At 44.4% G+C, this 25,088-nt stretch overlaps 1 protein-coding gene across 1 annotated transcript in view; it reads left to right on the forward strand.

Moving 5' to 3' along the window:
• The first annotated feature begins 536 nt into the window (after positions 1 to 536).
• The window catches only part of CHMP4B (charged multivesicular body protein 4B), a 28,685-nt gene continuing 4,133 nt past the window's right edge, over positions 537 to 25,088 (forward strand). The window contains exons 1-4 of the mRNA XM_072879278.1: positions 537 to 937; positions 21,521 to 21,698; positions 22,459 to 22,573; positions 23,135 to 23,261. Coding sequence (XP_072735379.1) covers positions 742 to 937; positions 21,521 to 21,698; positions 22,459 to 22,573; positions 23,135 to 23,261 — 616 coding nt within the window. The 5' untranslated portion in view covers positions 537 to 741. The remainder of the gene's footprint in view (positions 938 to 21,520; positions 21,699 to 22,458; positions 22,574 to 23,134; positions 23,262 to 25,088) is intronic.

Here is a 25,088-nt window from a genome sequence, read left to right on the forward strand (position 1 = left end):
GTGACTCGGGATTTAAATACTTGATTTTGTGAAGTTGGCAAGTTGAGAGAGGAAGGTTTAAAAGAAGACATTTCCCCGCACCTTCGTGGGCTGTGCACAAGTGGCAGAGTTTGAGGGCCACGTTAAGGGTGGTAACCGAGAGCAGCGTCCCGGCTCTTGCTGTGTGGACTCCCGCTACGGGAGGCGGCGACTTCCCGGGACTGGCAGGCAGGCCCGCCCAGGGCGGGGACAGGAGGCTCCGCTCCCGGCCCCGCCGGTGCCGGGGCGGGAGGGCAGGCTCCCACGTTAACTTCAACGGGGCCCTCTGCGCCCTGGTTCTTCCACGCCCCGTGACGCCACTTCCAGGTTCCGCTCGGGAGACCGCACCTCCCCGCTCTTCCCGTCGTTCCCCGCGCCTCGCTCCGGCCGCGACTACATCTCCCAGCAGCCCTCGGGGGCGGCCGCCGCCTGCCGGCGCGGCGCGGCGCCGCGGGGCACGACGGGAGCCGTATGCGGCGCGGGGGCGGCGGGCGGGGGCGGAACGGCGGGCTGAGGCGGGCGGGGTGCGGGGAGTCCTGCGAGCGGCGGCGGCGGCGGCGGCCCGGGCTGTGCGGGCGGACGGACGGTCGGTCGGTCGGTCGGTCGGTCTGTCTGTCTGTCTGTCTGTGAGGGGAGTACGGAGTGAGGGGAGCCGGTGCTCCACGGCCGTCTTCATCGCCCCCGCCTCACACCGCGGCCTCGGCGGCCCGGCCCGGCGCAGCCATGTCGGGGCTCTTGGGGAAGCTGTTCGGGACGGGCGCCGGCGGGAAGGGCGCCGGGAAGGGCCCGTCCCCGCAGGAGGCGATCCAGCGGCTCCGCGACACGGAGGAGATGCTCAGCAAGAAGCAGGAGTTCCTGGAGAAGAAGATCGAGCAGGAGCTGGCGGCCGCCCGCAAGCACGGCACCAAGAACAAGCGCGGTGAGCGGCCGGGCCGGGGGAGGCCGGGCTGGGCCGCTCCTTCCCCGGGCAACAGGTCGGCCGGGCCCGGCTGCCCGGGAGTGGGGAGGGCCGGGGCGGCCTGTGGGGTTGCTGGCTGTGCTCTGCGTACAGCACAGGCGTATACGTGTAGGTGTATTTTATAGCTTATTGCCTTTATTTTATAGGGCGCTGCCTGGGAGCTGCGGCAGCCCTCTCTCCAGGGCCTGCCGGCCTGCCCAGCGAGGTTATAGCGGAGCAGGCTCTCCCTGGCTGGGGAAGGGCAGCCTTTATCTCCTGGAGCTGTCTAGCGTGGGTGCCGCGTCACTCCCGCGTGATAACCATGTCACGGTGTTGCTCGGCTCCTCTGTGCGAGGTTTGCTTTGTGTTCCGTGTGCGTGTCGGTTTAGGGAGAGGTTGGGAAAATATTTTAAAGCAGAAGCTGGGGTGTTGCTGGTTGGATACAGGAGTAGCTGGAAAAGCGCTGCTTTTTCAGCGTGGAATAAGGCCTTGCTTTACTGTGTCGTTTTTTCTTCTAACAAGCAAAACTCTTCACCAAAACCCTGCTTAATTTGAGGATTTGGTGAAATATATTTTTATTGTTGTCAGGATATGCTAAAGCTATAGGTGGCTTATAAATGGATATTAGAAATTGGTGTTCACCAGGTGGAACTTGGCCTTCCTGGGGAGGTCTAGCTATGTAGTTGCAAGCACCACTTGATAGGCTTTAGCGGTCTGTCAGCCTAAGATAAGAAGTGGGTTGTCAGCTCATGTATTTCGGTGCTCTGATGAGCTTCTTGCTTGTTTTACAAAGGTCATTAAAAGCGGCGTTTTCAGGAAAGCGTATGTAGATCTTTGTGTTGATGTTGCCCTTTTTGTGCTGGTTACGGCAGAGTTTGAGGCAGGAGGTGCGTCTCTGTCACACTGAGAGTTGCTAACACACAACTGTTGGCCAGGTAGCAAGGGTTAACTTACAGTAATTACCAGTAACAGTTTCTGTGTCATATCACTACTTTAGTCAATATTTTAAGCCTCCTTTCAAACTCCAGAACAGTGTGCTACATCAGGGCTTCTCACTTGCACTGTGTTTGAGTCAGTGCAAATGGAGCGGCTCACAAGTGCTCGCTGGGTTTGTCGGCAGCGGCAGCGTGGCAGAGGCCTCACTTGCTGCCCCAGCTGTCTTCTGAAGGACCTCAACAGAGCCTGACTTTAGCCTTAACTAAGTTAGTTTCTAAATCAAATTTATTGCAACAGTTTTAATAAGTCTGAGTTTCTTGTGCAGTTTTTGGCCTAGTTTGGTAATGAGCTTAAAAGGAGAACTAAAATGCATCTGTTTCTAGCCGCCGCCTTCTTCAGCAGTTTCTGCACCCTCTGTCTTACGCTGGTCCTGTTTAACTTCTCTTTCTGCTGCTGGTTGTTCAGGTCTTTGCCATTCTCTACTGTAATGCCATCTCTCTCCATGCCTTTCTGTGCATGCTGCCCGTCAGTGTGCTCTGGAGCACTTTGGGTAGCAGAGGGATTAAATTTCCTTGGAGGTGGAGGAAGGAGAAAAACCTGCCCATTCACTTGCGGGATTCTGGGTCAGACTAATTGAGGTCTCGGAGAAGTACAGGATCCTGACGTGTAATTAAGGAGCTGTGAAAAGGAGAAGGGCTAGGGATGGTTTTCTTTTTTCCAGAGGACTTCTGAAACTAGGAGGCCAACTTTTATTATTGGGCTTCTAGGAAAGACAGCTGGTTATCTGCTAGCTTGCTGGGAAGTGAGTTCCCCTCAGCACAGACTAAGGGACTGCTCATTTATTCTGGGTTCAAGATGTCAGTCATCAGCTGAGCTCCAACAAATTGCATTTTTTTATATGCAGTTGTTTGGATTTTTCCTTCTCTGACTTCAGGCTGTTTTATAATCCATAAATTGGGTAATTTTGATGCAAAGTCACTTAAATCCATAACTTAAGTGAAAATAAAAATATGTTGGTTTTATATGTGGAAGTCTGTCTTTTAAATGGAAATACTTTGATATAGTTGAATGTTTTAAGTAAAACCGAACAAAAGCTAATTAAGTAGGGATTTTTTTTTTAAAATGCTGAATCAACTTTTAAAAAATGCAACTTTAAGAATCCTTAAGCTTTCTTAGTTCTCCAAGACTTAAGCATTTTACTCTGGGGATTTCTGTATATCCCTTCTATTTAGAGAGAAGCGTACTGTGGATGGTGCATATGTGTAAAGCTCAGCTGGACAGCTGTGCTGACATTAACGGAAGCTGCTGTGGTAAAGCCGGCAGAAGAATATGCATGTCTGCAGCAGTGGGGCGGGGAGCTTACCTGCAAGCTTAAAGCCACCTTGGAAAACCTGGAATGATATTTTTGTTTTCTCAGAGGAAAGATGGGCGTCTGGCACACTTGGGGTAACAAAAGGAAACGTTCTCTGCTCTCCAGCACACTGTGCGATTGTTCGGGTGCCAAGTGAGCGGGGTTTCTAAAGGCTCATTGACTAATTCCTACAGCACTTCTGGAGCCTAACGAAAGCACGGAAACTTATAGGCCTTCTGGTTCTTGTGCCTGCCCCAAGCACATACAGGTTTTTATTAATTTATGAACTTACTGTATGTGTATATTTTTCATAATCTGCATTTGGGATATCCAGGCTGTATAACTCCTCATGAAATTCTGAAGTTAAAATGAGTAACTAACTAGTGTAAGCTTCCCTAGTCTGTGTTGTTTCTTGGCATGGGAGACTTTCAACTTTTAATAAAAAGCTCCTTTTTTCAGGGTCTTTCTGTTCTTTTCTGGCTGCACAGACATGGCAATTTTATGCTCACCATGCCTTCTGAAGGAACTCAAGTAATTTTAATAAGTAGAAATTTTTTTTTTGCCTTCACTTTACCGATTCCTTCTCATTAGTCCACAATATCAAACTGGCTCCTGGGGGAGGGAGAGGGCAACAGTCTCCAAGCACTAGGTTGGTGTGAAGGCACCTGTGCTGCTTCTAGAGCGTGCTGGGGAGACCAGCAGTTGTGGCTTTAATGTGCATGTCACTTTTTGTCCATGGGATGAAAAACTGCTGAGGAGAAGACTGATCATCTTTAGAAGGGTTTCTTGAAAAGATGCAAGTTAATATTCCCTCTTCTGGGAAGAAGCTGGGTTATGCTTGTGTTTTGTTTTGTGTTATCTCATGAAAATGTTCAGCCTGTTCTTTTGGAAACAGTGTGTGTTCTGGTGTTTATCTTTTTTTTTTTTCTTTTCTCTCGAGAGGCTCTTCAGCACTTTTGCTCTAGCTCATGAATAGTGGACTTACTCCTTTTGGTGAAGTTAATGGAAGTAGCAGTAGTACAGCATGGTTTGAACACCAGTCAGGCAGTATCTTACTGGATTTTAAATCTGTCCTGAAAATAACTTTTGCTTTAACAAAAGAAGTGCGCAGCTGTGAGCTTGACGGTTTGGAAGTACTGTGCTGCTGCTGCATCCTTTTATTCCGCTCCAGTTTGTTGATAGGGCGTTGTTGCATCCAGTCTGGGATATTTTATCAGGCACTCAAACTTCATGAAGCAAACCAATCTGCTAGATCTTGCCAAGGGTTATGAAGTATGGTGCTCAGTGTTCAGTTTCAGGATAGCTCAAGCTGATCTTAATCACTACGGCTCCAGTTTTACTTCTTTCCTTATGGCTATCGCCACAAAACCAAGCTGCCAGAGAAATAGCATACATACACAAAGCAGCAATGTGTTAATTCCTTGATCTCTGACTGCTTTGGGTGTAACAATTCCAGAATCTGTTTCTGCATTATCTTTTCTGATGGAAATCCAAAGCTCACGTTATGCCTCAATGTGAGGATTACAGTAGGGAGAGAAACCTGATGCTCTGCTCAGGTGCCAGTTTTATAAGTAGTCCACTCTAGAGTTTAGATCCAGGATGAATCAATGCAGTTATGTTCCTGCCTGCCACTAGATTTTACATTTTTGTTAATGAACACTACGTCCACAAACACTGGAATAGGTGAAAAGCTAATATCGTGCTAATATGCAGTAAAAATGTTCAGGCTTCAGCAGGAACTGACATTTCATGGATTTTCTATCAACTCTGACTTCTGTTAGTTAGCATTTTTTCTTCTCCGATGTCAGAGTTTCTCTTTCACTGGAAATAAATGCTGGTTTTTTTCAGCAGTGGTGACCGAGTACAAAATGGATGCAAAACCACTGCTAGATTCCAGGCCTTTCCTGGAAAGAGAACACTCCTATGCTCCACCCCACACATAAAAAAAACAACAAAGAAAGTTGGGTGTAGGCTGAAGCCAAAAGTGGTAATTTTATGCCTACCAATAAAATAGATCACACACTGCTGCCACAGGTAAGTCAGTTCAGCTGGCTGGTCCGATGGAAAATTAACTGTTTTCCATCTTCCTGCCTTTTCAATCTGTCATGTCAGTCTGCTGGACTGATTTGCCTGTTGCTGGAGGGTTACTGTGTGTGGCACCAGAGAGGAGACAGAACTGCCCCTTTCAGTAGCAGCTCAGTTAACCTGGCTGAAACGTACAACTGGTGCGTGCTGGTGCGGCCGTGGAACAGGCACCGGCTGCTCTCCAGTGATGTGGCTGCCAGAAGCGGTAGTGCCCTGTCCCGCTTGTTTCTCTTGTGCTGGTGTTAGCATTTGTGTGGGCAGTGCATGAGTTGGATTAGTTTGCTGATCCAGCCAAAACCTAACTCTTAAGGGGAAAAAAAAAAAAGAATATTTTTCATGCTTAACTGCACAAATGCTAGAGCTGGCAGGAGAGGGAGTCAGGAATGTGACTGGAAGGAGGGGGGCAGTTCTGCCTCTCCTGGCAACAGTTCCCCTGCTTGGTCAGCTTAGAGGTATTAACTGTGATAAAATCTGAGGGTGACGTGCCATCTCCTAGCAAGGAGGCCAGCTGATCATTAATTAAAAAAATGCCATCATGCAGGCTTGCTTCCATGGACATTTTTATTTAGAAGTTTGAGTGGTTCAAAGTGTTGCAACAATCTGGAATTCAAGGAAGAGAAAGCTGCAGCCTCAGGCCTGGGTATGGGCAGAGACTCAAATGACCTATGACCATGTATGTAAGGTCTTAGACATTAATGCATTGCTTGCAAACGTGTTTTTAAGGTCCTGCTTGACATTTGGCAAGAGAAGTGATCTCTGCTTCCAGAATCAAATAACACGAACCTGGTTTTGTTTCCATGAATCGCAAGATGCTCATGTAGGAGAAGCAGGAGTCCTGCAGCACACACTATCCAGCCCTTCTTGTAGTACTTCAGTCTGTCTTTTCTGTGTTTTAGGTCATAATCTAATGTAAAAATGCATCTTTGAGTTCCAGGTCCTTAATCGTAAACCACAGCTTCAGTGCAAGAGTACTGATAGCAGTGCTGGCCTGAGCCCTTCTTTTCCCCTCAGACTCATGAGTTGAGCATTAACCACCTGGCTTGGGAAAATTGTGATCATTACTCTTTTTAAATAGGTGTTTAAAAATTAGGAAACTTTTTTGAAATTCTACCCTACCTATGTTTAACAGAGGCTTTTTGAGGCAGATTTCTGTAGTATAGAACAGTTTGGGAGGGATGGGGGGATTCACAAACAACTTTTTAAAAACTTTAAAAAACTTTAAAACTTTTTAAAAACTTTAAAAAGTGGCATAAATAAAAACAAAAACCTATGGTTCTGCCAGATGTGTTTTGGTAACTGTATTTGATGCAATACATCCTTCCTGTTCTCTGTCAAGCCCTGTCAGAAGAGAAACCTGGCATGTTTGTGGCCACTGACTTTGTTTTTATTACTTTTTCTGTCCAAATGTATTAGATGTTGGATTCTAGTATCTCATTAAGCTCCATCCCTAGTTACCGAATCCTGCTTAAGGGCTCCTAGTGCTAGTTCAAAACTGTAATTTGCAGGTGATGCAAATTGCTAATTTGGTTTAATCCTCTTCTACTTTCTCAGACTTGGTCAGAAAACTGACAGGTTGTTTCTCACTGGCAGAATTTCTGCTGACTTGTGTAACATTTGTCTGGAGCGCGATGTTGTGGGGCTTTGCGCTTGTATCCTTCAGGCCTCTCTGTCAGTCCCTTCCTGCCCTTTGGCCATGTGTGGTGGCTGTCTCCAGATACTTCTCCTTTAGCAGCACAGCTGAAGTGCACGGTGAGAGGTGGGAATATTCTCCACTGCCAAGGTTTACACTGAGTTTTGCCTTTGATTAGAGGACATGGAGCCTGTTCTGTCTGGATTCCGGTAAGAACCATGTGCTCATACTTGAACATCACCTGGGCCATGTAGCAGGATCCCAGCTGGACCTTCTGGGACGCTGGGGATGGCCAGGCGCTGTGTGCTCAGGTACGCTCCGTGGTGCAATCTACAATGCTGCTCAGTGGACAGGTCAGTGTAGGAAAGGTGTTGTATTGGGGCTTGGAATTAAAAGTGGTCGCTACTCCTTACCTGGCAAATCTTGGTGCTTCCAGGCCTGAAGTGATGGTGAAGGCTATGCTTCATTGCTGAGCAGGCGATTAATTTAACACAGAGAAGGGAGGGATGGTGTCACATCAAGAGGAGTCTGCAGCCAATGCTGTTCAGGAAAAGGAGTTTTTGTTTTGTTGCCTAAACTGTTTTGCAGTTGCTCTTTGACATTTATGAATGACCTACCTTAGGAGGGTACCACCACCTCTAAGCTCTTGGAGGGCTCATGCAGACTGTGTTGCCTGTACTACTGGACTGAGTGCACACCCTTGCAAAAGGTCTGCCGCAGCTGTGCGTGTCCATGTGCCTCTGTGTCTCCTTGTCTGGTAGCCCAGCCTCTCCTGCCTGCATACGGTGGACCTCCTGCCTGTATGCGGTGCTCTGCATTGCTCCTGGGCTCTTGTACTTGCTGGGAGCAGCAGCAGGCAGGGGGTTGCACTGCTGGCACTTGCTCAGTCTAGCTGGGAAAAGACCACTGAGATGATTTTGGCAGCTTTTTGCTCTCCCCTGTGAAATGCCCATCTGTTTTGGAAAAAAACAAAGTTTTTAACATTGCCCTTTTCTTTTTTGGGGTAGTACACACTGCTTGTTTCAGAGACTTTGCATGGGATGTGCTGTGAGTGGGGAGGATGTGGCCTGACCTTCTGCAGCCAGCAAGGCTCTGAAAGAGTGTGTGTGTGTGGGGTGTGAAGTAAAATCTTACTGTTTACTCACGCCACTTAAAAATGGATGATTTTTGCAAAACTAAAAGTTGGAGCAGCTCATGTGTTTTAACGTGCTTTCCGTGAAGTTTGCAGCCAGGCGTCCAGTAAACTGGAACTCCTGGCATGAAGTGCCTGAAACAAAAAGGATGTGGTTGGAGAATCCTAAACAGGCCATGCATCAGATGTCGATAGACCTTTGCCTTTCCCTCAGACAACCCAAGGCCACAGCATACAGCTGATGGTAAGGAGGTTACATCTGCTTGTAATCATCCTGGATGAGTCTTTGAGCAGAAGTGGTGTTACGGTTGCTGAAGATGTTGGCAGATGCAGGCAAGTCTGCTCACATGGATGTAGCCAGGTTGCAGGTGAGGAACCTGGGGGCACTATGGACCTTCCCAGTCGCCAGTACAGAGGGCAGTGAAATGTTCCCCCCAGCGGAATGTCACTGTGGCCACGGTAGAGCAGAAGTTTCCCCTTGGTGAAGCTCAGTGCCTGGCTGCGGCAAAGAACTGTAATGTTCTTGCAGTTGGAAGCCCAGTTGGGAAAGGTCTTCTATGGCTTCCTCTGGTTTCATTGTTTAAATGAAGCCTTGCCAATAAACATTTTTATAGGGGTTAGTACAAGTATAGGGTAATTATACAGACAGCTCTTGTCTTGCAACAACTGATTGGCAGCAAACCATGGAAGTTTGGGGTTGGTGTTGTCCAAATAACCAGTATAGCCATCTCTCTTGCACACACTGGGATGTGCATGTTTATCCTTGTGTGCAGCAAGTGAGCGCTGAGCTCAGTACAGACTTTCATGACTGCTCCCTTCCCATTTCTGAGCTTCTGCACCAGCCTGTGCTCCAGCACTCAGCTGTTTCCCCAGCTCCTTAACCCTCCCCCAGATAAGGGCAGCCAAGTCAGCAAGTGTATCGGTACAACTGATAGTCCATCCTGGACTGTGCTGTTGCAGCTTGCACAATCACATCTGGAGTGATAACCAGGTAGTACCACCTTCCACTGCAGCTGCTTTCCAGACAGCAGTTGCTTCAAAACAGAATATAAGATTAACAGGTCTCTCCCATCCAGTAGGTCTGACGTGTGGAAGTCAAGGGTTGGCTTAGGCACAAGGTAAACCAAGACACTTGGTAACGTGGTCACCATCCTGCTGGCACAAACCCCTTGAGTCTAACCTGATAGTAACTGTTTGTGAATTTGGTCATGAAGCTGCAGCTTGAGCTTGTTTGGATACCTGCTGCCATGCATGCAAAGACTTGCAACATCTTTCACTGTAAAACCTGTATTTTTGGAGTCCCCCGTTCTGATAAGGCTGTGATCAGCCATGCTGGCTGTTTCACTAATGTGGTGGTGTATTAAGTGTTACCAAACATCCATGTTGTATGTGCTCTTCATGGCTCGGCAGGAGCTTATTCAGGTTTAAGGATGTCATGTTTACTTCCAGGTGACTGCACAGAGGTTCCTCAGATGTAGTGGAACTGAAAAGAAACATAAATGCCAGGGTGACAGGAACAGCAATCGATGATATTCAGGAACTTGCAGGTGTTTTTTTGTTAGTTATGAAATAAAACAACTTGATATAAAGCAAACTTTGTAATGGGCTAACTAGGAACTCTGCACAGTCATTGTATCTCCCCCGAAGGGTACCTTAATAAACTGTCTTGACAGCATCCCCATGGTGGGCTCAGCATGTGCGGTGTCCTGGGAGGAAACTGAGTGGTAGAAAGCCTCTTCTGGTAAGTGCTTCCCTGGCAGCACTGTCAGCTTGTGATGCGAGGGCTGCAGTAACAATGCTTATTGCTAAACCTGGCTCCTGGAGCTGATCACTGCTTAAGAGTGTGGGATTACCATTAAAAAAAAATGAAATTCATTTCTGGCCTCGAGAGACGTACTGCAGTGTTGCCAGTTAAGTGTTTAGGGGTTGATTCAAGAATTACAAAAATTTTATTTTTTTTTTTTGAAAATAAATATGTTTTGTTTTATTTGCTTTATAACTGCTGGGTTTCTAAAGGCCTGCATTTTCAACTTTCCCCCCTTAGTTGTTAGTGTTGGAATCTGAGCATTCATGAAAAAAGTAATTTTTTCACATCTCAAAATAGCATAACTTCACCAGATGAGATGTTAAGAGAAATGCTAAATATTATGACAGCCTCAAAAAAATTCTTAGACTTGGCAACACTCTAATAATAATTGCCCAAAGCTGGAAAATGCATGATAGATTACCAGGCAGCCACTTGTTTTATTCCCCAGAAAGAGAAGGTCTTGAAATGGGCCACTTAAGGGTAGGATCTTCTGAGTTTTGTGACTTAATCACAAAAAATATTGTTAAGCATAGGGAATTTGGTTGTTTGGGTGTTTTCCCCTGTGAGAAAAGAACATTTTGAGATACTTCAGAAGAGCTGCTTCTGTTCTTGTAAAGCTGAATCTCTACCTGATGCATTTCTGGCAGGGATTCAGAGGAAGATTATAGTTTTGCTCTGGAATTCTTCTTAGCAAGGTATCTTCAGCAATCACAAAATAAAGAAGAAAACCTGTAAAGAGTATTTGCAGGCTGGGAGAATCCCAAGGAGTCCTTAAGGAACATACTTTTCTCATCCTAAAAGTTTAAACATTTGTTGAATTCTGAATAATTATCTCATTTGATATACATGTAAAATTCTGATGTGAAATAAGGTGCAGATTTTTAACAGCAAAGTTATTGGGCAGTTTAAAAGGGGAAGGGAGGATAATTTACCCCAGCAGCCTTAGAATATATCTAGTTTTATTTGGAAAGAAGAAATGTGTTTTGGGTAAATCATTTTTGGAGATGCCTTGCGTCATCCAATGACATGTAGGACTGCAAGAAGTGAAACACTGAAAATTGGGAAATAGGGTATACGGTTTGCTTTCAGAGAGTGGATCAGATTTAATGTAATAGTTGGAAGCATTAGGCCTAGATGATCTTGGCTGCTCTGGCGTTTCTTAGGCTCATTCCAGCTCCTGGGTGGAACAAACCCGTTGGCTACTTCTCTGTAATTGGGTTCTGTCTTTCCTGGTTTTCTCATTTGGGCTTCAGATCTCACTGTAGTTGACATTTTTTTCCTTTTCTTGGACCAAACTGTCCCAGACTTACCTAGAGATTATTTTACAGAGGATTATTGACCAGAAGGTTGTTGCCTTGATGTTCAAGGGGCAGAGGAATCAACTTCCAAGACTGAAGGCTTGCTTGCTTTCTGGACTATCCACCTCTGTTGCCTGAGAAGGCCAGGCCAGGAGGAGGTTACTCAGCTGACCGGTTCTGCATCCACCAGTGCAATACATTTCCATCTGTAACTTTCAACCTGAGCAAATTACTCGCCATTTCAGGAATAAATAGCGTTGTCATCATGGATTCTGACCTTCGGAAACACACTTTCTGCACTCCATATGAAAATGACTGCTTGTGACTAATTTGTAATAAGGAAGTGTGACAAGGAAGTGTGTTATGCTTCAAGTATCGCTGCCTTACGTGTCGGCTGTGGGATGTGGAACCACACTGACAGTTGCTGGTGCAAAGGTTGAGTCGATGGTGATCAGAGCACTGAGCAGCACTGCAGCACTGAGTCAGCGCTGCATGAAGGCAGTGGTTACTGTGTTGTTTGGGTAATGCATGTATCAAAGCTTTGATTGCTGTTGTACAGGATGCTTTTTTCTTTTTTTTTTTTTCCTGCCTTTGTGTATTTATAGATTTTTAGACCAGGAATGCTTATTGTTTAGTTTAATGTCTTGCACAATAGACTAAATATTCTGGCACTACTCTGCTCAAGAGGCAGTTGTAATCTTGTTGTTTTAAATACAGATAGGACAGAAACCTCCTTGTATTCTCTGCCTGGGTTTGCATGTTTTATTGGAGTAGTTTTAATCAGGCACTTCATCTCTGAGCTGAGAATAGTTGCCTTCCTTTGAGGAGAGGATTTGGGAACTTTATTAGATGTTTAGTAGACAGACACAGAAAGATAAGCGGAGGACAAAGACTGAAGCTCACAATTCCCTGCTAAAAGCGCAGCATCTCCTGAAAGAAAGGCACAGGAGGCTGCTGCCAGCTCTTGCGAGCTGCTCTCTGGGAAGCATGCTTGGAGACCTTAGGCCCTGGCATTGGGGGGAAACGTGTGATAATGGCTTCAGACATTCAGCATGAAGTGACTTTTAGGCCTGTGTATATCCTCTAGACATCATAGATCTCAGCAGGTGATCCTCATGGGAAAGGAAATCATGCTGCTTTGCACTGTATTAGCCTTGGAGTTGATGTGAATTTATTTTTAACCATGCTTCGGTACCTCTGTCTCCCAGCCACTTTCACACCATGATGCTTAAAATCAAACCTGACTCCTTGGACCTCTGACGTTTCGTGCTGTGCCATCAACTTGGCTCAATGTAGCTGGGTATTTAACGGGCAACCAGTTAAGAATATGCTTATGTATCAGCTTAGTGGCCATGCTTGCTTCCTTCCTCTTCAGTCCCTTGTACGAGGCCTGTATGTTACTGTCTCTGAAAGGCTTTACGTTTCTTTTCATGTAGAGAAATCTCACTAATGTGCAGGATGTGGGCAAGGCTCTGCTGGAGCAAAGGAAGGGTAGGAAGTACTTCCAGAACTGGAAAGAGCACCAAAACAAAAATGCTCAGGCAGAAGCTTGCAGGACAAGGGTGCTCTCTAGCTGTTGTATCTAGAGTAGTTACATGGTTTTGGAAATACCCTGCCTGAAAGGTTTTGGAAACACCCTGAAAAGATCTGACCTCTAGGACCCTGAGTAGAGAATTGAGAGTCACCAGCTTCTGCATCTTGTAAGACTCACCTGGTCTGGGACGAGCATTCCTTTGTATGTACTGCAGATCTGTTGTGGCAAGATAGTGGCTGGATGCTGTTGTACTGGGTTTGGTTTGAACCAACATGAACATTCTTCAGCTGGTTAACAGTTTCTTGAGCCAGCACATCCCTGCAGAAAGATATTTATTCAAGGCTAAACTCAATGGTGTGAAAAAAATTTGGTAAGACTGTAGTGGGATTTATATCTATCTTTTTATCTGCTTGTAGCATTGGAGGATATTTTGCGAATTGCTTTAAATTACCTTTGCACTTCTCAGGAATGTTTTTGAGATACTGTGGGCAGTTTGCTAATTCTCAGTAGAATGAGAGATGAGCAGTTGCTGCCTAAGATGAAGCTCCTCTGCTATATGACTACTGCAGGCAAGGCAGATGATTACTTCTTACACCTACTGGTGTCTCTTGTTTATCCCATTTCAAGGATGGTGAGGATGTTGTGCATGATTAAATTTGCTGCCAAGGCAAGTGCCAGGAAGATGGAATGGTATTTTCAGAGGCAGCAAAAATAATGACACTTCTTTCCATTGAGCAAATTATAGATGGAGACACGATATAATGTGCCAGACAGTCACCCAGTATTGAGTTGATTATCTCAATCATCTCTAATATCTGGGCTTTCTGCTAGAGGGGCAAAGAGACCCCCATTTGGGAAGCTTCTCTGCAGCTATCTTGCACTATTTATTTTGGTGTGGCTTGACATTTGGTGTACATTATTTTTGAGGCTGCTGTGGACCTTTTTAATCCCATATTAATGCAGCTGGTATCCTTTTGCAGTGGTATCTCTGCTGCTGCCATTTCTTCTCTCGTTTGCTAGAGAAAATGTAAGTATTAGATGTGAGATGAAGTTATTTTTTTCCCCTCAATTGGAGTAATCAGAGCTATTAACCCATGTGTCTTCCTCTGGATGAGAAGCCTTTCTGGTTTAGGTATTGGCATGATTTTTTTAGCAGAGTTTTGCAGAGGCAGGCGTTGGGTAGGCAGGAAATGCTGCGTTGTGAGCCACCAGTCGGGACAATTTCCCTGGGTTCACAAATGTGTGGACCTTGGTACAAGTGTGTTTTTGAATTCAGTGAAACTCTTGAATTATATTCCCAGTTGTTCCCAGTGCTCTTTGAAGTAACTGGCCCTCCTGCTCTTCTGAAGTTGAGGCATGCTTTTGCTAGCAAAATTTGGAGTTGCAAGTATGTAGAAAAAGAAGTCTTAAGTTCTTCCTTGTTTTTTATCTACTCATCTGTACGTTTCTACTAATGATGTTTAAAAGCATTAATTCAATAGAATTGCTGTATGCATAAATATCCCACTAACACTACTTGTCCTATAAGCGTATAAGCAGTACTTATTTGCTGGAGGGCTGTTGATTTTTAACAAAATCACTGACACGTTCATAGTTAATTTTTCCTCTCTGAATGCGGTACTGTGTAGTAAAATTGTATTTTTATTATCCTGCTAACTTCTTATCACAGTGAACATTTTTCTTATTTCACTCACAAACTGCTTTAAATATTGCAAGGAAAATCTTAAGACTTACAACAGCTCTGTTAGTAATTTGCTTATATACAGGTTGAAATACTTTAAAAATACATAAAATTAAATTCTTCCAGATAGCATTTCTTGAGAATAAAGTGAAATTATTTGGGTGAGCAGTCATGCTTTTCAGACTGTGAGTGCTGATGGAGGAGGATAGTCTGGCTAAATGACTCTCTTCACTTGTGAGTGTTCATTAGTCAGAAGGAGCAGTGGCTGAAAACCGTAACACGAGTTCCTGCTTATCAGTTGTGCTGGAGGGCTGGGTGCTGCCATGGTAGGCATAACAATGAAACCCTTGGCTTCTTGTTATTCACCGTGGTCGAACAGTAAGTGTAAAACTTCTGCCAGGATTTCTAGGGCGGACTAGCATAGAAATTCAGATAAACATTAAATTAAAAATAGTATTTTGCAGTTCATCAATTGAAGACTGTAAATAAAAACAAAACAAACCCAAAACCAAGCAACCTCCTCCCCAAAAACCCAGAGGAAGGAATGGCTTTTTATGTATTAAAAAGTTTGAGTTTTTAAAAAGCCTTTAAAATGTTCTTCAAATGTACTTTTATACATGTTTTTACATTCAAGTAATTGAAGCAGTCAGTCCAGATCTCACTGCTTTTGACTCGGCTGCTGTTTTACTGGACTTGTCCTCCTCTCTGGAAGCTGACGTTTTCTTTGTGAGAATTTCTGTGTAAAAAGGAACTGCAGAAGTTAGAGACTGATGCTTATTAACACTGAGACACTTTATTTTACTTTGCCAATGGAAAAGGGGTCATAAACTATTTATATCAGTTTTAACTGGTCAGAGCTCTGTGGTGAAATCTTTATGAATAAAAATTGGCTCCAACATCCCAGTCATAGCTGATAATAAAGGCAATGAATATATCAGAATGTCATATGGAGAAGATAATGCTGAGCCTGCTCACCATCTCCTAATGGATGGCAGGAGTCACCCAGTTAGTTTTAAATGTATTACCTTTAATTTAATTGTAATAATATATATAACTGCTTTTTCCCCAGTGCATACTTCTTTATGTAATCTGCTGAAAACTTTACTAAAATTCAAATAAAATACAACTAAGTTTTGTTATCTGCTGTTATTGTTTTAGAGGATATTTTAAGTGCATGCAATTCCTCATGCACATTGGACTTACAAGGTAAAACACACACTCGGCCTGTTAAGGTACGGGTTGTAAAGGTTGTCTAAAATACTGAGTGTTTATTGGCAGGTTTTTTCTGTCGTCTTGTGGAAGCTAACTTCCCATGTAATGATCAAATATTTTTGCTGTCGTTGAGTCTGCATTGATTCATTAAGTGAAGGTTATCTTTAATATTAAACTTTTTTAAAATAGTAAATTCTAAGTCTACCAACAGCTTTCTCTTCTTGCATCAGTTTATCTAATCTGTGGCTGTTTAGCAGGTCGGGAGGGTAATCTGTCAGTTTGTTCTTGTAAAATGGTTCAGCAACTACTGTATTTTCCTCCTGTGCAACCTATGGGGAGACTTGAGCTAAAAAAAGGGGGGTGGGGGGGGAAAAGGAGGGGTGGGGGGGGCCCTGCAAGGAAGAAAAATCCCCTCCTAAACAAGCCAGTGATTTGAACTGGTACTACTGTTTTTATATGTAATACGGATATTTCAAGAGTAAGTTAACCCCCACCCAAAGGCAGGATGCTCTGGGAGGAGAAACTGGAGGTGTTACTGAGCGACTTCAGTGGAATGTCACTTCTCACCGAGGGACGGCTGCTCATGGGACAGTGAGTGCTGATCAGGGACACCGCCTGTCATTTTTCTGTACCTGTTCCTGGCATCCTTTGTTGCAAGTGTGGTGCCTAGGAGCTGGGGAGGTTTTTATATAGAGTGATTTCCTTCAGCTCTGTGCAAGAGGAACGCTGCGCCGAGTGATCCTGCAAGAGCTGCACCTTGCCCTGTACTCACCGCCTGCAACGCACCGGACTTACCAGCTGTGCTTAAGTAATTAGTAACATGTAGAGATCGTAGTCGGGATCTTTCTGTGCTTTATTCTGTATAAAGGCAGATATTTTCATAAGAAATACACAGCTACAACATGGTGAGAAAAAGCATCAGTCCTTATTTGTTTCGAGCCTCTGAATATCGGGCACTTTGCAGAAGCCACTGTGAGAGTCTGGTCCAGCGATCTTGTAATCTCATATAGCTTTTTACTCTTAAGATAAGGAAATTGTCACACTGTTGGAAAACTTAGATGAGCTGTTTCTAGAAAAATGTGCTGGTGATCTCTCTAGCAACAGGTTCTGAGTGAAGTCTGTCTGGCTATGTTAGAGAATAAATGCTTTAAACTTAATATATGGTTACAGGTCCTGCTGAAGGAGTTCCACAGCAATTAAAGCTGGGTATTAAATTACATTGCCTGCCTATGTAATTACTGTCTTGGAAGCAGTGAAGGCATAATTAGGGGTGTGGGTCCTGAGGACTGCCTCTTCCACGGCTGCCTAACGTGATAGCAGTCTTCAGGAGGAATGAAGATGGGCTGTATTACACTTTGACTTCAAACACGCATTCGTTTCTTGCATGTGTATAATGCTAGAGGACATATTTGTAGCCTACTGTCTCTTTTTTATATTTATTTCAACCTCTGGAAACTGATTTTTTTTTTTTTTGAGAAAAAGAGCCAATGTCATTCCCTTCAGAGTAAGTATTTATAGCTTTGACTTCAATGAAAACTTAATAAAAATGTATTGCTCTGGCAGTACATAAGATTTCAGTAGGTATTTATGCAGATGGTAAAGACTGTTTTGCAGGAAAAAAAGCGGCACAACTGCTCATCAGTTTTCAGAAATCGACGCTTAAATAGAGTAGAGATGAAGTAGCTGCAGATCAGAACAGAATCACCCCCTTGGATCTATACCTCTGTGAGATACCACCGCTTTGTAAAGTACGTCAAGTGTGATAGCAACAGATGGAAAATCTGCAGACCCATTATTTGTGCTAGCAAAGACTTGCTGGTCCTGCATTTCAAGCAGGTGACTCTTCCCCCTTGCCTGTGCCCGGGTGGGTAAGCCCCTTGGCCCTGTGCAGAGGTCAGCGTGGCTCTCATTTTTGCCTCCAGATGGACCCTTACTCTAGAAATTCCTTGAGACCTCTGAGCAGTGGGTATTGATGTGGTGTGCTCATCCACAAATACCTGAAAATTGGGAAGTCAGTCCTGAGAGATGGACTTAACTGTAATGGTCTTAAACAAACATGATTTCAAGTATTTCTCTAAGAAAATGTGTTTTTATTAACCTTTTTATTAAGTTACATGCAGAGAAAATGATCATTTAGTGATCTGTTTTTCTAGCCAAGGTAAGTACTGATGAGAAAGGTCTGCACCAGATCCTAGCAGTCTCCACCACCCTGTGTAGAAGGCAGGCACGCGGGAACGTAGCACAGAGCATTGTTTTCTGAGTTGTGTTTGTGTCCAGATGTGGGTGCCTGGGACCATCCGTGAAAGGGGCACCGTGAAACAGCTGTGCTGCTAACTGCAACAAGGAGAATCCTGAACGTAAAGTGCAAATCCTCTTCTGGGGGGTAGGAATGTGGGAAAGGAATTGCCAAAACTTGCAGGATGAAATGAATGCGAGTGACCTAAATTAACTTGGTGTTTTCTTTTCAGCTTAATAAAAATCTTCTAGTATAAACAAGGACTTTACATTAAAAGATAGTTAAGCAAGGAAACACAGATGAAAATAAATTGCAGGAAGTTGTGATCATCTAATTTAAGGCACCGAGTACCTTGTTTTACATTCCTTAGTGCTTCTAGGTGCAAGAAATTGCATTCTCTTGTGTAAGATTTTCTTCATTTCAGAAACTCATTTATCACTTTGTTAATTGGCCTGTGCTAAATATTTATGCCGAACTGTCCAGACACAGAATCTTTATGCACGGCCCTGCGTTTGTTGCTGGGGCTGTGTATCACTCCGTGCTCCTTTTAGGTTACCGAAACAGGCATTTCTACCAGTCAGTCTTCAAGTAGGTATGGGTGGGCACTGTGGCCATGGGAAGCTTTGTCCTTGCACTGGCCTTACGGAGGAGAGGGGGAAATATAAATATCTTCCTTGGCTGCTCTTGGTCTAAAGGAGTTGGAAACATTTCTAGAAAGTACCACAAATCCATTTTAAGTTTGCACTTTAAATAAGGCAAGTTGTAAAACGAGCATGTTTGTATTCCTGTTCATAGGCAGGGGTCTGTGTGCCAGGCTTCCGACTGTAGCAGATCCGAGTGTGGTCGGTGCTTGGCTGGGAGACCAGCAGGAACTCGAGGAGGGTCAGCAGCAACTGGGCAGGTGGCAGTGCTGCAGCCTGAACCCCGTGGGAGACGTGTGCCGTCTTCCAGGTCTCGTGGGGGGACCCCTGCTCAGTTCTGCAAGCTAGATTATGTACCATGCTTTTGTAAAAATGGGAGCTTTGATCTGTAGATACAAGTGAGAAATTAAGCAAGGAAAGGACTTATAAAACAGAGTGAGGGCTGGGGAGTGCAGTTCTGGTACACTGAACCAGCACGCGTGGGAGCAGGAGGGGTAGGGTTACTCAACAGTCCGATAAACACTCCTGATCACAAGATCTTTTACAATGACGCTTGCAATATTTGGTATCTGAGCAGCTTGTTTTAAAAGTACATAAGCATGAAATGTAGATAAACTGTAGCTATTCTCAGAGAAAGCTATAGTGGGGAACCGTATGTAAATTATAGTACTTTACTTGGGTTTGTATAATGGTTATAAAATCTCTGGTTTTGCCAATGCAAAAATCCATGATGCACAAAATCCTCAATAAAGGATGTCCTATCACTGTCTGACACTTTCCCAGCATCTGTCACTATATCAACACAGCCTATTAACAGTTTTATCTTTGAGTAAGAAAACTTTATATATCCTTAATTAAACCATTAGCACAAATTTAACCAGACTAAATACACCAGTAATGTGTTGCTCATCACTTTATGATCTGGCATAAAGCTGGAATGTTTCAGATGGTATCTGTGTTGTGCTTGATTCTGCAGAGCAAATGTTGTCCTTTGTGTTACACGAAAACCCAGTCCTGTTCCCACTCTTGTCAAAAGAGAATGGATGTTGGGACTGGCCCCAAAGCAGTGGGGAGATTTAACTGATCGTTGGAGTGAAAGTCAGTGAAGCGGCTTGTTTTGGGTCTTTGGCTTCTGTTGGAACAGTCGAGGTGACCTGTGTGTGCTTTTATGTCTTTGATCACTTCTACTAAATCAACCTGTGCTACTTTGCATGCTGGGCAACCTTCACAAAGTACTTTTTTATTCTCTAATACATTAGTGTAATTTGAAAGTAATCAAATACAGCATATTCATAACCAGTTGTAGAACTGAAGGTATATGTAGGGCTTCTGGATGCCAGGATGTTGTCTTGAAGGACTGTCGAGCTTCTCAAGATGGCATCTGACAAAAGACTCGGGATGCCTGCAGGCCTAAGCTGCTTATCGGAGAGGAGCCATTTTGCATGTGCTGCAGGAACATACTCATCATGTCACAAAGTTATCACCACTCTAGTAGGGAAGATGAGGGAAGCTGTCTGCTGTCGGGATTTCCTACTCCTTGTTTTCTACTCCCCTCCAAAAAATCTGCAAAGGTTTGAAATAACATCTTTCGGAGACTTAAAGATTTAAAGCCTTTATTTGCCACCATTCCTGGTGCCTGTGACTGATTTGTTGGGAGGTCCAGGACACCGATTTTTAGCAGAGCTGATCCTGTATCATGTTAACTGTTTTCCGGTATGAGTTTCACAGAGATTAGAGCATTGAAGAAATGAAGTGTGCACATGGCTGAGTTCAGAAACCGAGGGAGTAAGGCTGTTAGGACAGCAGCTTGTGTCCAAGCTGAGTTTTTAAAGTACATGGGTGTATTATGTGACCAAGACTGTCACACAGTGGATGAGTCTGTTCATATCAGGAGGGGAAGTAGAAATGCCACGAAGGGAAGCTGTATTTATATCTTACCCCGTGTGATACTTGGTGTTTGTTTGTCAGCCGGCAGTGCTCAGTGCTTGGTAGGTCTTGCTGCCACTGCGGCTGCTACAAAAACTTTTAGCCACATACAGGCAAGATTATATGTAAATCTAGTTTTTGTTCACTGTCAGTGTTCCAGGAACGGACGTGCACCAGTCTGTTGTCTGTCCAGGTGCCTCAGGAAGAGCTAGCTGTTGACTGTTTTCACCCGTTGGATGCATACCTGGTCTGGGTGGGGTGGAGCTGAGCGTTGGAGAAGCCTAGCTGTGCAGCGGGTCGGACCAGTCCTCCCACACCGGGTGGTCCCTGTGGGTGTGGACCTCTGTGTTGGTGCTGTCATGGGTGAACTCCTCTTGCAAGAGCAGGCATTGTACAAGTGCTTATGAGCAGCAAATTCCTCAAACCAACTTAAGTGATGGCATCTCTCTTCTCAAGTCTATCAGTAGAGACTGTTGTGTGGACAGTACCTTGTAGTAGGAGTAATATGAAACATGCACAAAGTTTGTATGTTTCCATATATGCACAAATATGCTTATTTCACAGCGTTCAGTAGCAAAGCTGAAGAAACATTTGCCTTGCTTTGTATTTGAACGAGTTTCGTCTCCCAGCAGCTGCCCAGGAGTTCAGCTGGCTGGTAGGGACCCTGCAGCAACATCATAACCTCATCTGACAGGGGCTACAGCAACAACCGTGCCTTGATGTATTGGGGTGATGGTGAAAAAAGATGTTTTTTAAGTGGATCAGCTTGCGTATTGAAGGCTGCTGTTTGTTGTAGTGTAGTCTCTGGTTTGTGGTGTGTTACGCGTGACTGGACTGCTGATCCTTGAGTTGTCTCTTGGCTTGCATCCTTCGTGTGGCAGGGGATGGAGAGGAGGCACCTGGCCACCTTTAAACAATTTTGTTGAAGGAGGCAAACACAAGGGTTGGGCAATTTAGTTTATCTAGGAAGAAAAGTAGATGACAAACAATAGAAGGTGTTAAACATTGCTCTGTACTGAGTGGCATTTGGTACAAAATGTGAATGGCTGTTTTGGGCATAAATCTCACAAATCCTACCCTCCTCTTTGTCGTTCAGCTGCTCTTCAGGCCCTAAAGCGTAAGAAGAGGTACGAGAAGCAGCTTGCACAGATAGACGGCACGTTATCCACAATTGAATTTCAGAGGGAAGCCCTTGAGAATGCCAACACTAACACTGAAGTGCTTAAGAATATGGGTTTTGCTGCTAAAGCTATGAAAGCTGCTCATGACAACATGTAAGTTATTCCCTTCTGCATCTTTCCATAGGACCTTTAGTTTGCCATTTGTTTGATCTGCTAAATGCCAGGTGTTTCATAACCAAAGGTAGAGCTGGAGTAGCAAAATCTTCTTTTAAAAGGCTATAACTTAAATTAAACTAAAATCCTAGATATGCTTTCATATTGAACAGAATACACAAGTATCGCTGCTTTCTCAGTTTGACACCATTTTATATGGCACAAAAGCCGCTGCCTTTGTCCAACAGAAGGCTAGCACCAGTGTAGTCTAAAGCAGATGGGAGGGTGCACCAGTTACAGATCCACCTAGCAGCAGCAAGAATTTTGAGCCTTAAGGGGAAACTTAAACTTCTTTCTGTGCAGTGGAGTTTGTGTATGTAGCAATAATTAAAGGAGAACTGCATTATGGGAATGTTGTACTTGCTCCAAAAGCAAATATTGTGGATGTAATGTAATAATGCTGGATCAGGGAAGAGAGCAAATTGTTATTAATACCAGTAATGCAGAACAAAACCTCGTCATATGAAGTCTCTGTATATAACTGCTGTGAGCTAAGCTTTTAGGGAAGAGTAAAATATACATGCATAATTTTGTTGAGACCGGGGGGATAAAATTCAGACTTGCATGCAAAGTATATTTTGGGAAAGGACCTTGTAAATGTCACCATGGTGTGGCATTTCTACAAAACCCAAGAAATACAGTCTTAAGTGTTGATTGGGAAAGTGCCTGATTATATTGAACTCTTTCCTTTCTTTTACAGGGATATTGATAAAGTAGATGAATTAATGCAGGACATTGCAGAACAGCAAGAGCTGGCAGATGAGATTTCAACAGCCATCTCAAAGCCAGTGGGATTTGGGGAAGAATTTGATGAGGTATGCTTTAAATTTGCCTCTGTTTATATCATAGAATCATGGAATCATTTAGGTTGGAAAAGACCCTTGAGATCATTGAGTCCAACTGTTAACCTAACAGTACCAAGTCCACAACTAAACGATGTCCCTAAGCGCCACGTCTACACTTCTTTTAAATACCTCCAGGGATGGTGACTCTTATGAGATCTTTCTTTTAAGATCTACGTATTGTGTGTGTCTAGCTGTAGTACTAGGATATGAAATCTCTCCTAGAACTTGTTACTAGCTGTTCCTACCAGTGCATACAACAGCTATGAACCTGACTTTATGCTGAGAATGGTCTGGATGGCCTGATCTGAAAATGTTTGGGCTTAGATTTCTTCTCTTCACTGCTTTCCCCACCCTCCAAGAGATCATGTACAGGAATTCAGATGAAGAATCAGACTCCTCATCTCCTCAGTTTGCTCTGATCCTGTGTGTTTAAGCTATTTTCTTTAATAATATGACCAGCTAAATCTGCTTGCTAATAAATATGACTTAAAGTTTCTTTCCCCTTTTTTTTTTTCTCCTTTAAAAAACTAGGATGAACTCATGGCAGAACTAGAGGAACTAGAACAAGAAGAACTAGACAAAAACTTGCTGGAAATAAGTGGTCCCGAGACAGTACCACTACCAAATGTGCCCTCAATATCAATACCATCAAAGCCAGGTATGTATGGACCTTTACAAGAAACATCTTGGATTGTTAAAAAGTATGCTTATTAACTGCCAGCTCGTCAGATTTGAGAGATCTAGCTGCAGGCAACACAGACATTTTGCTTGAAATTGCTTATAAATCACAAATTACATCTAGTGCCGTTTCTCCGTGGGGGTAACCTGCCTTTCATAAAAACTGTGAAACTTAATAGTTATCACAGGAACAGTTATTATCTATTCTAGCACTACCAGTTTATCTACAGCATGGATGATGCTCAGGGTAGAGCGGAGATGTGGAGAAAGGAAGCCTTCCACCATTTGCTGCTGGCCCAACAAGGAAGTAATCTTGACAAATATACCAAGGCTGTAAAAGGGAGTGGAGAGTAAATTAGCTCTTGGAATTAGTCCCAGGCTGGTTCAGATTCCCACATTGAACCATGCTTCCTTGCTGCTGCTTTGTTTGTTAATTTGATCCCTGCTTTTCTGGCTTTTAGGAGGAACTAACCTCGGAGTCCCCTCTTTGGGGACAGCTGTTACCTCCTCTGAGGTTTACACGTACTCGAGCCAGACAGTACCAAACTTAGGGTCATCCCAGTCTTACAGCACATATATCTAGGAAATTTTAGTTAGTGTGGTGACTGTTTGACAGAGGCCCTTGGGAGGCAGTCCTGAAGGGCAAAGGAGTCGAGCAAGGCTGGATGTTCTTCAAGAAGGAAATCTTAAAGGCACAGGAACAGGCCGTCCCCATGTGCCGAAAGATGAGCTGGCGGGGAAGAAGACTGGCCTGGCTGAACACAGAGCTTTGGCTGGAACTCAGGAAAAAAAGGAGAGTTTATGACCTTTGGAAGAAGGGGCAGGCAACTCAGGACTACAAAGATGTTGTGAGGTTATGCAGGGAGAAAATCAGAAGGGCCAAAACCCAACTAGAACTTAATCTGGCTACTGCCATAAAAGACAGTAAAAAATGTTTCTATAAATACAATAGCAACAAAAGGAGGGCTAAGGAGAATCTCCATCCTGTATTGCATGCAGGGGGAAACATAGTGACCAAGGATGAGGAAAAGGCTGAGGTACTTAATGCCTTCTTTGCCACAGTCTTTAACAGTAAGACCAGCACTTTGTTCTCTGGGTACCCAGCCCCCTGAGCTGGAAGACGGGGACGGGGAGCAGAATGCAGCCCCCATAATCCAAGGGGAAATGGTTAGCGACCTGCTACACCACTTGGTCACACACAAGTCCATGGGGCTGGATGGGATCCACCCTAGGGTACTGAGGGAGCTGGTGGAAGTGCTCACCAAGCCACCTTCCATCCTTTACCAGCAGTCCTGGCTGACCAGGGAGGTCCCAGTTGACTGGAGGTTAGCAAGTGTGATGCCCATCTACAAGAAGGGCCAGAAGGAGGATCTGGGGAACTACAGGCCTGTCAGCCTGACCTCGGTGCTGGGGAAGCTGATGGAGCAGATCATCCTGAGTGCCATCATGCGGCACGTACAGGGCAACCAGGTGATCAGGCCCAGCCAGCATGGGTTTATGAAAGGCAGGTCCTGCTTGACCAACCTGATCTCCTTCTACGACAAGGTGACCCACTTAGTGGATGAGGGAAAGGCTGTGGATGTTGTCTGTCTGGACTTCAGTAAAGCCTTTGACAGTCTCCCACAGCATTCTCCTGGAGAAACTGTCTGCTCATGGCTTAGGCAGGTGTACTCTTTGCTGGGTAAAGAGCTGGCTGGATGGCTGAGCCCAGAGAGTTGTGGTGAATGGAGTTAACTCCAGTTGGCGGCCGGTCACAAGTGGTGTTCCCCAGGGCTCAGTTTTGGGGCCAGTCTTGTTTAATATCTTT

The sequence above is a fragment of the Ciconia boyciana genome, chromosome 14 (assembly GCF_034638445.1).
Source record: "Ciconia boyciana chromosome 14, ASM3463844v1, whole genome shotgun sequence".
In the NCBI taxonomy this organism is placed as follows: Eukaryota; Metazoa; Chordata; class Aves; order Ciconiiformes; family Ciconiidae; genus Ciconia; species Ciconia boyciana.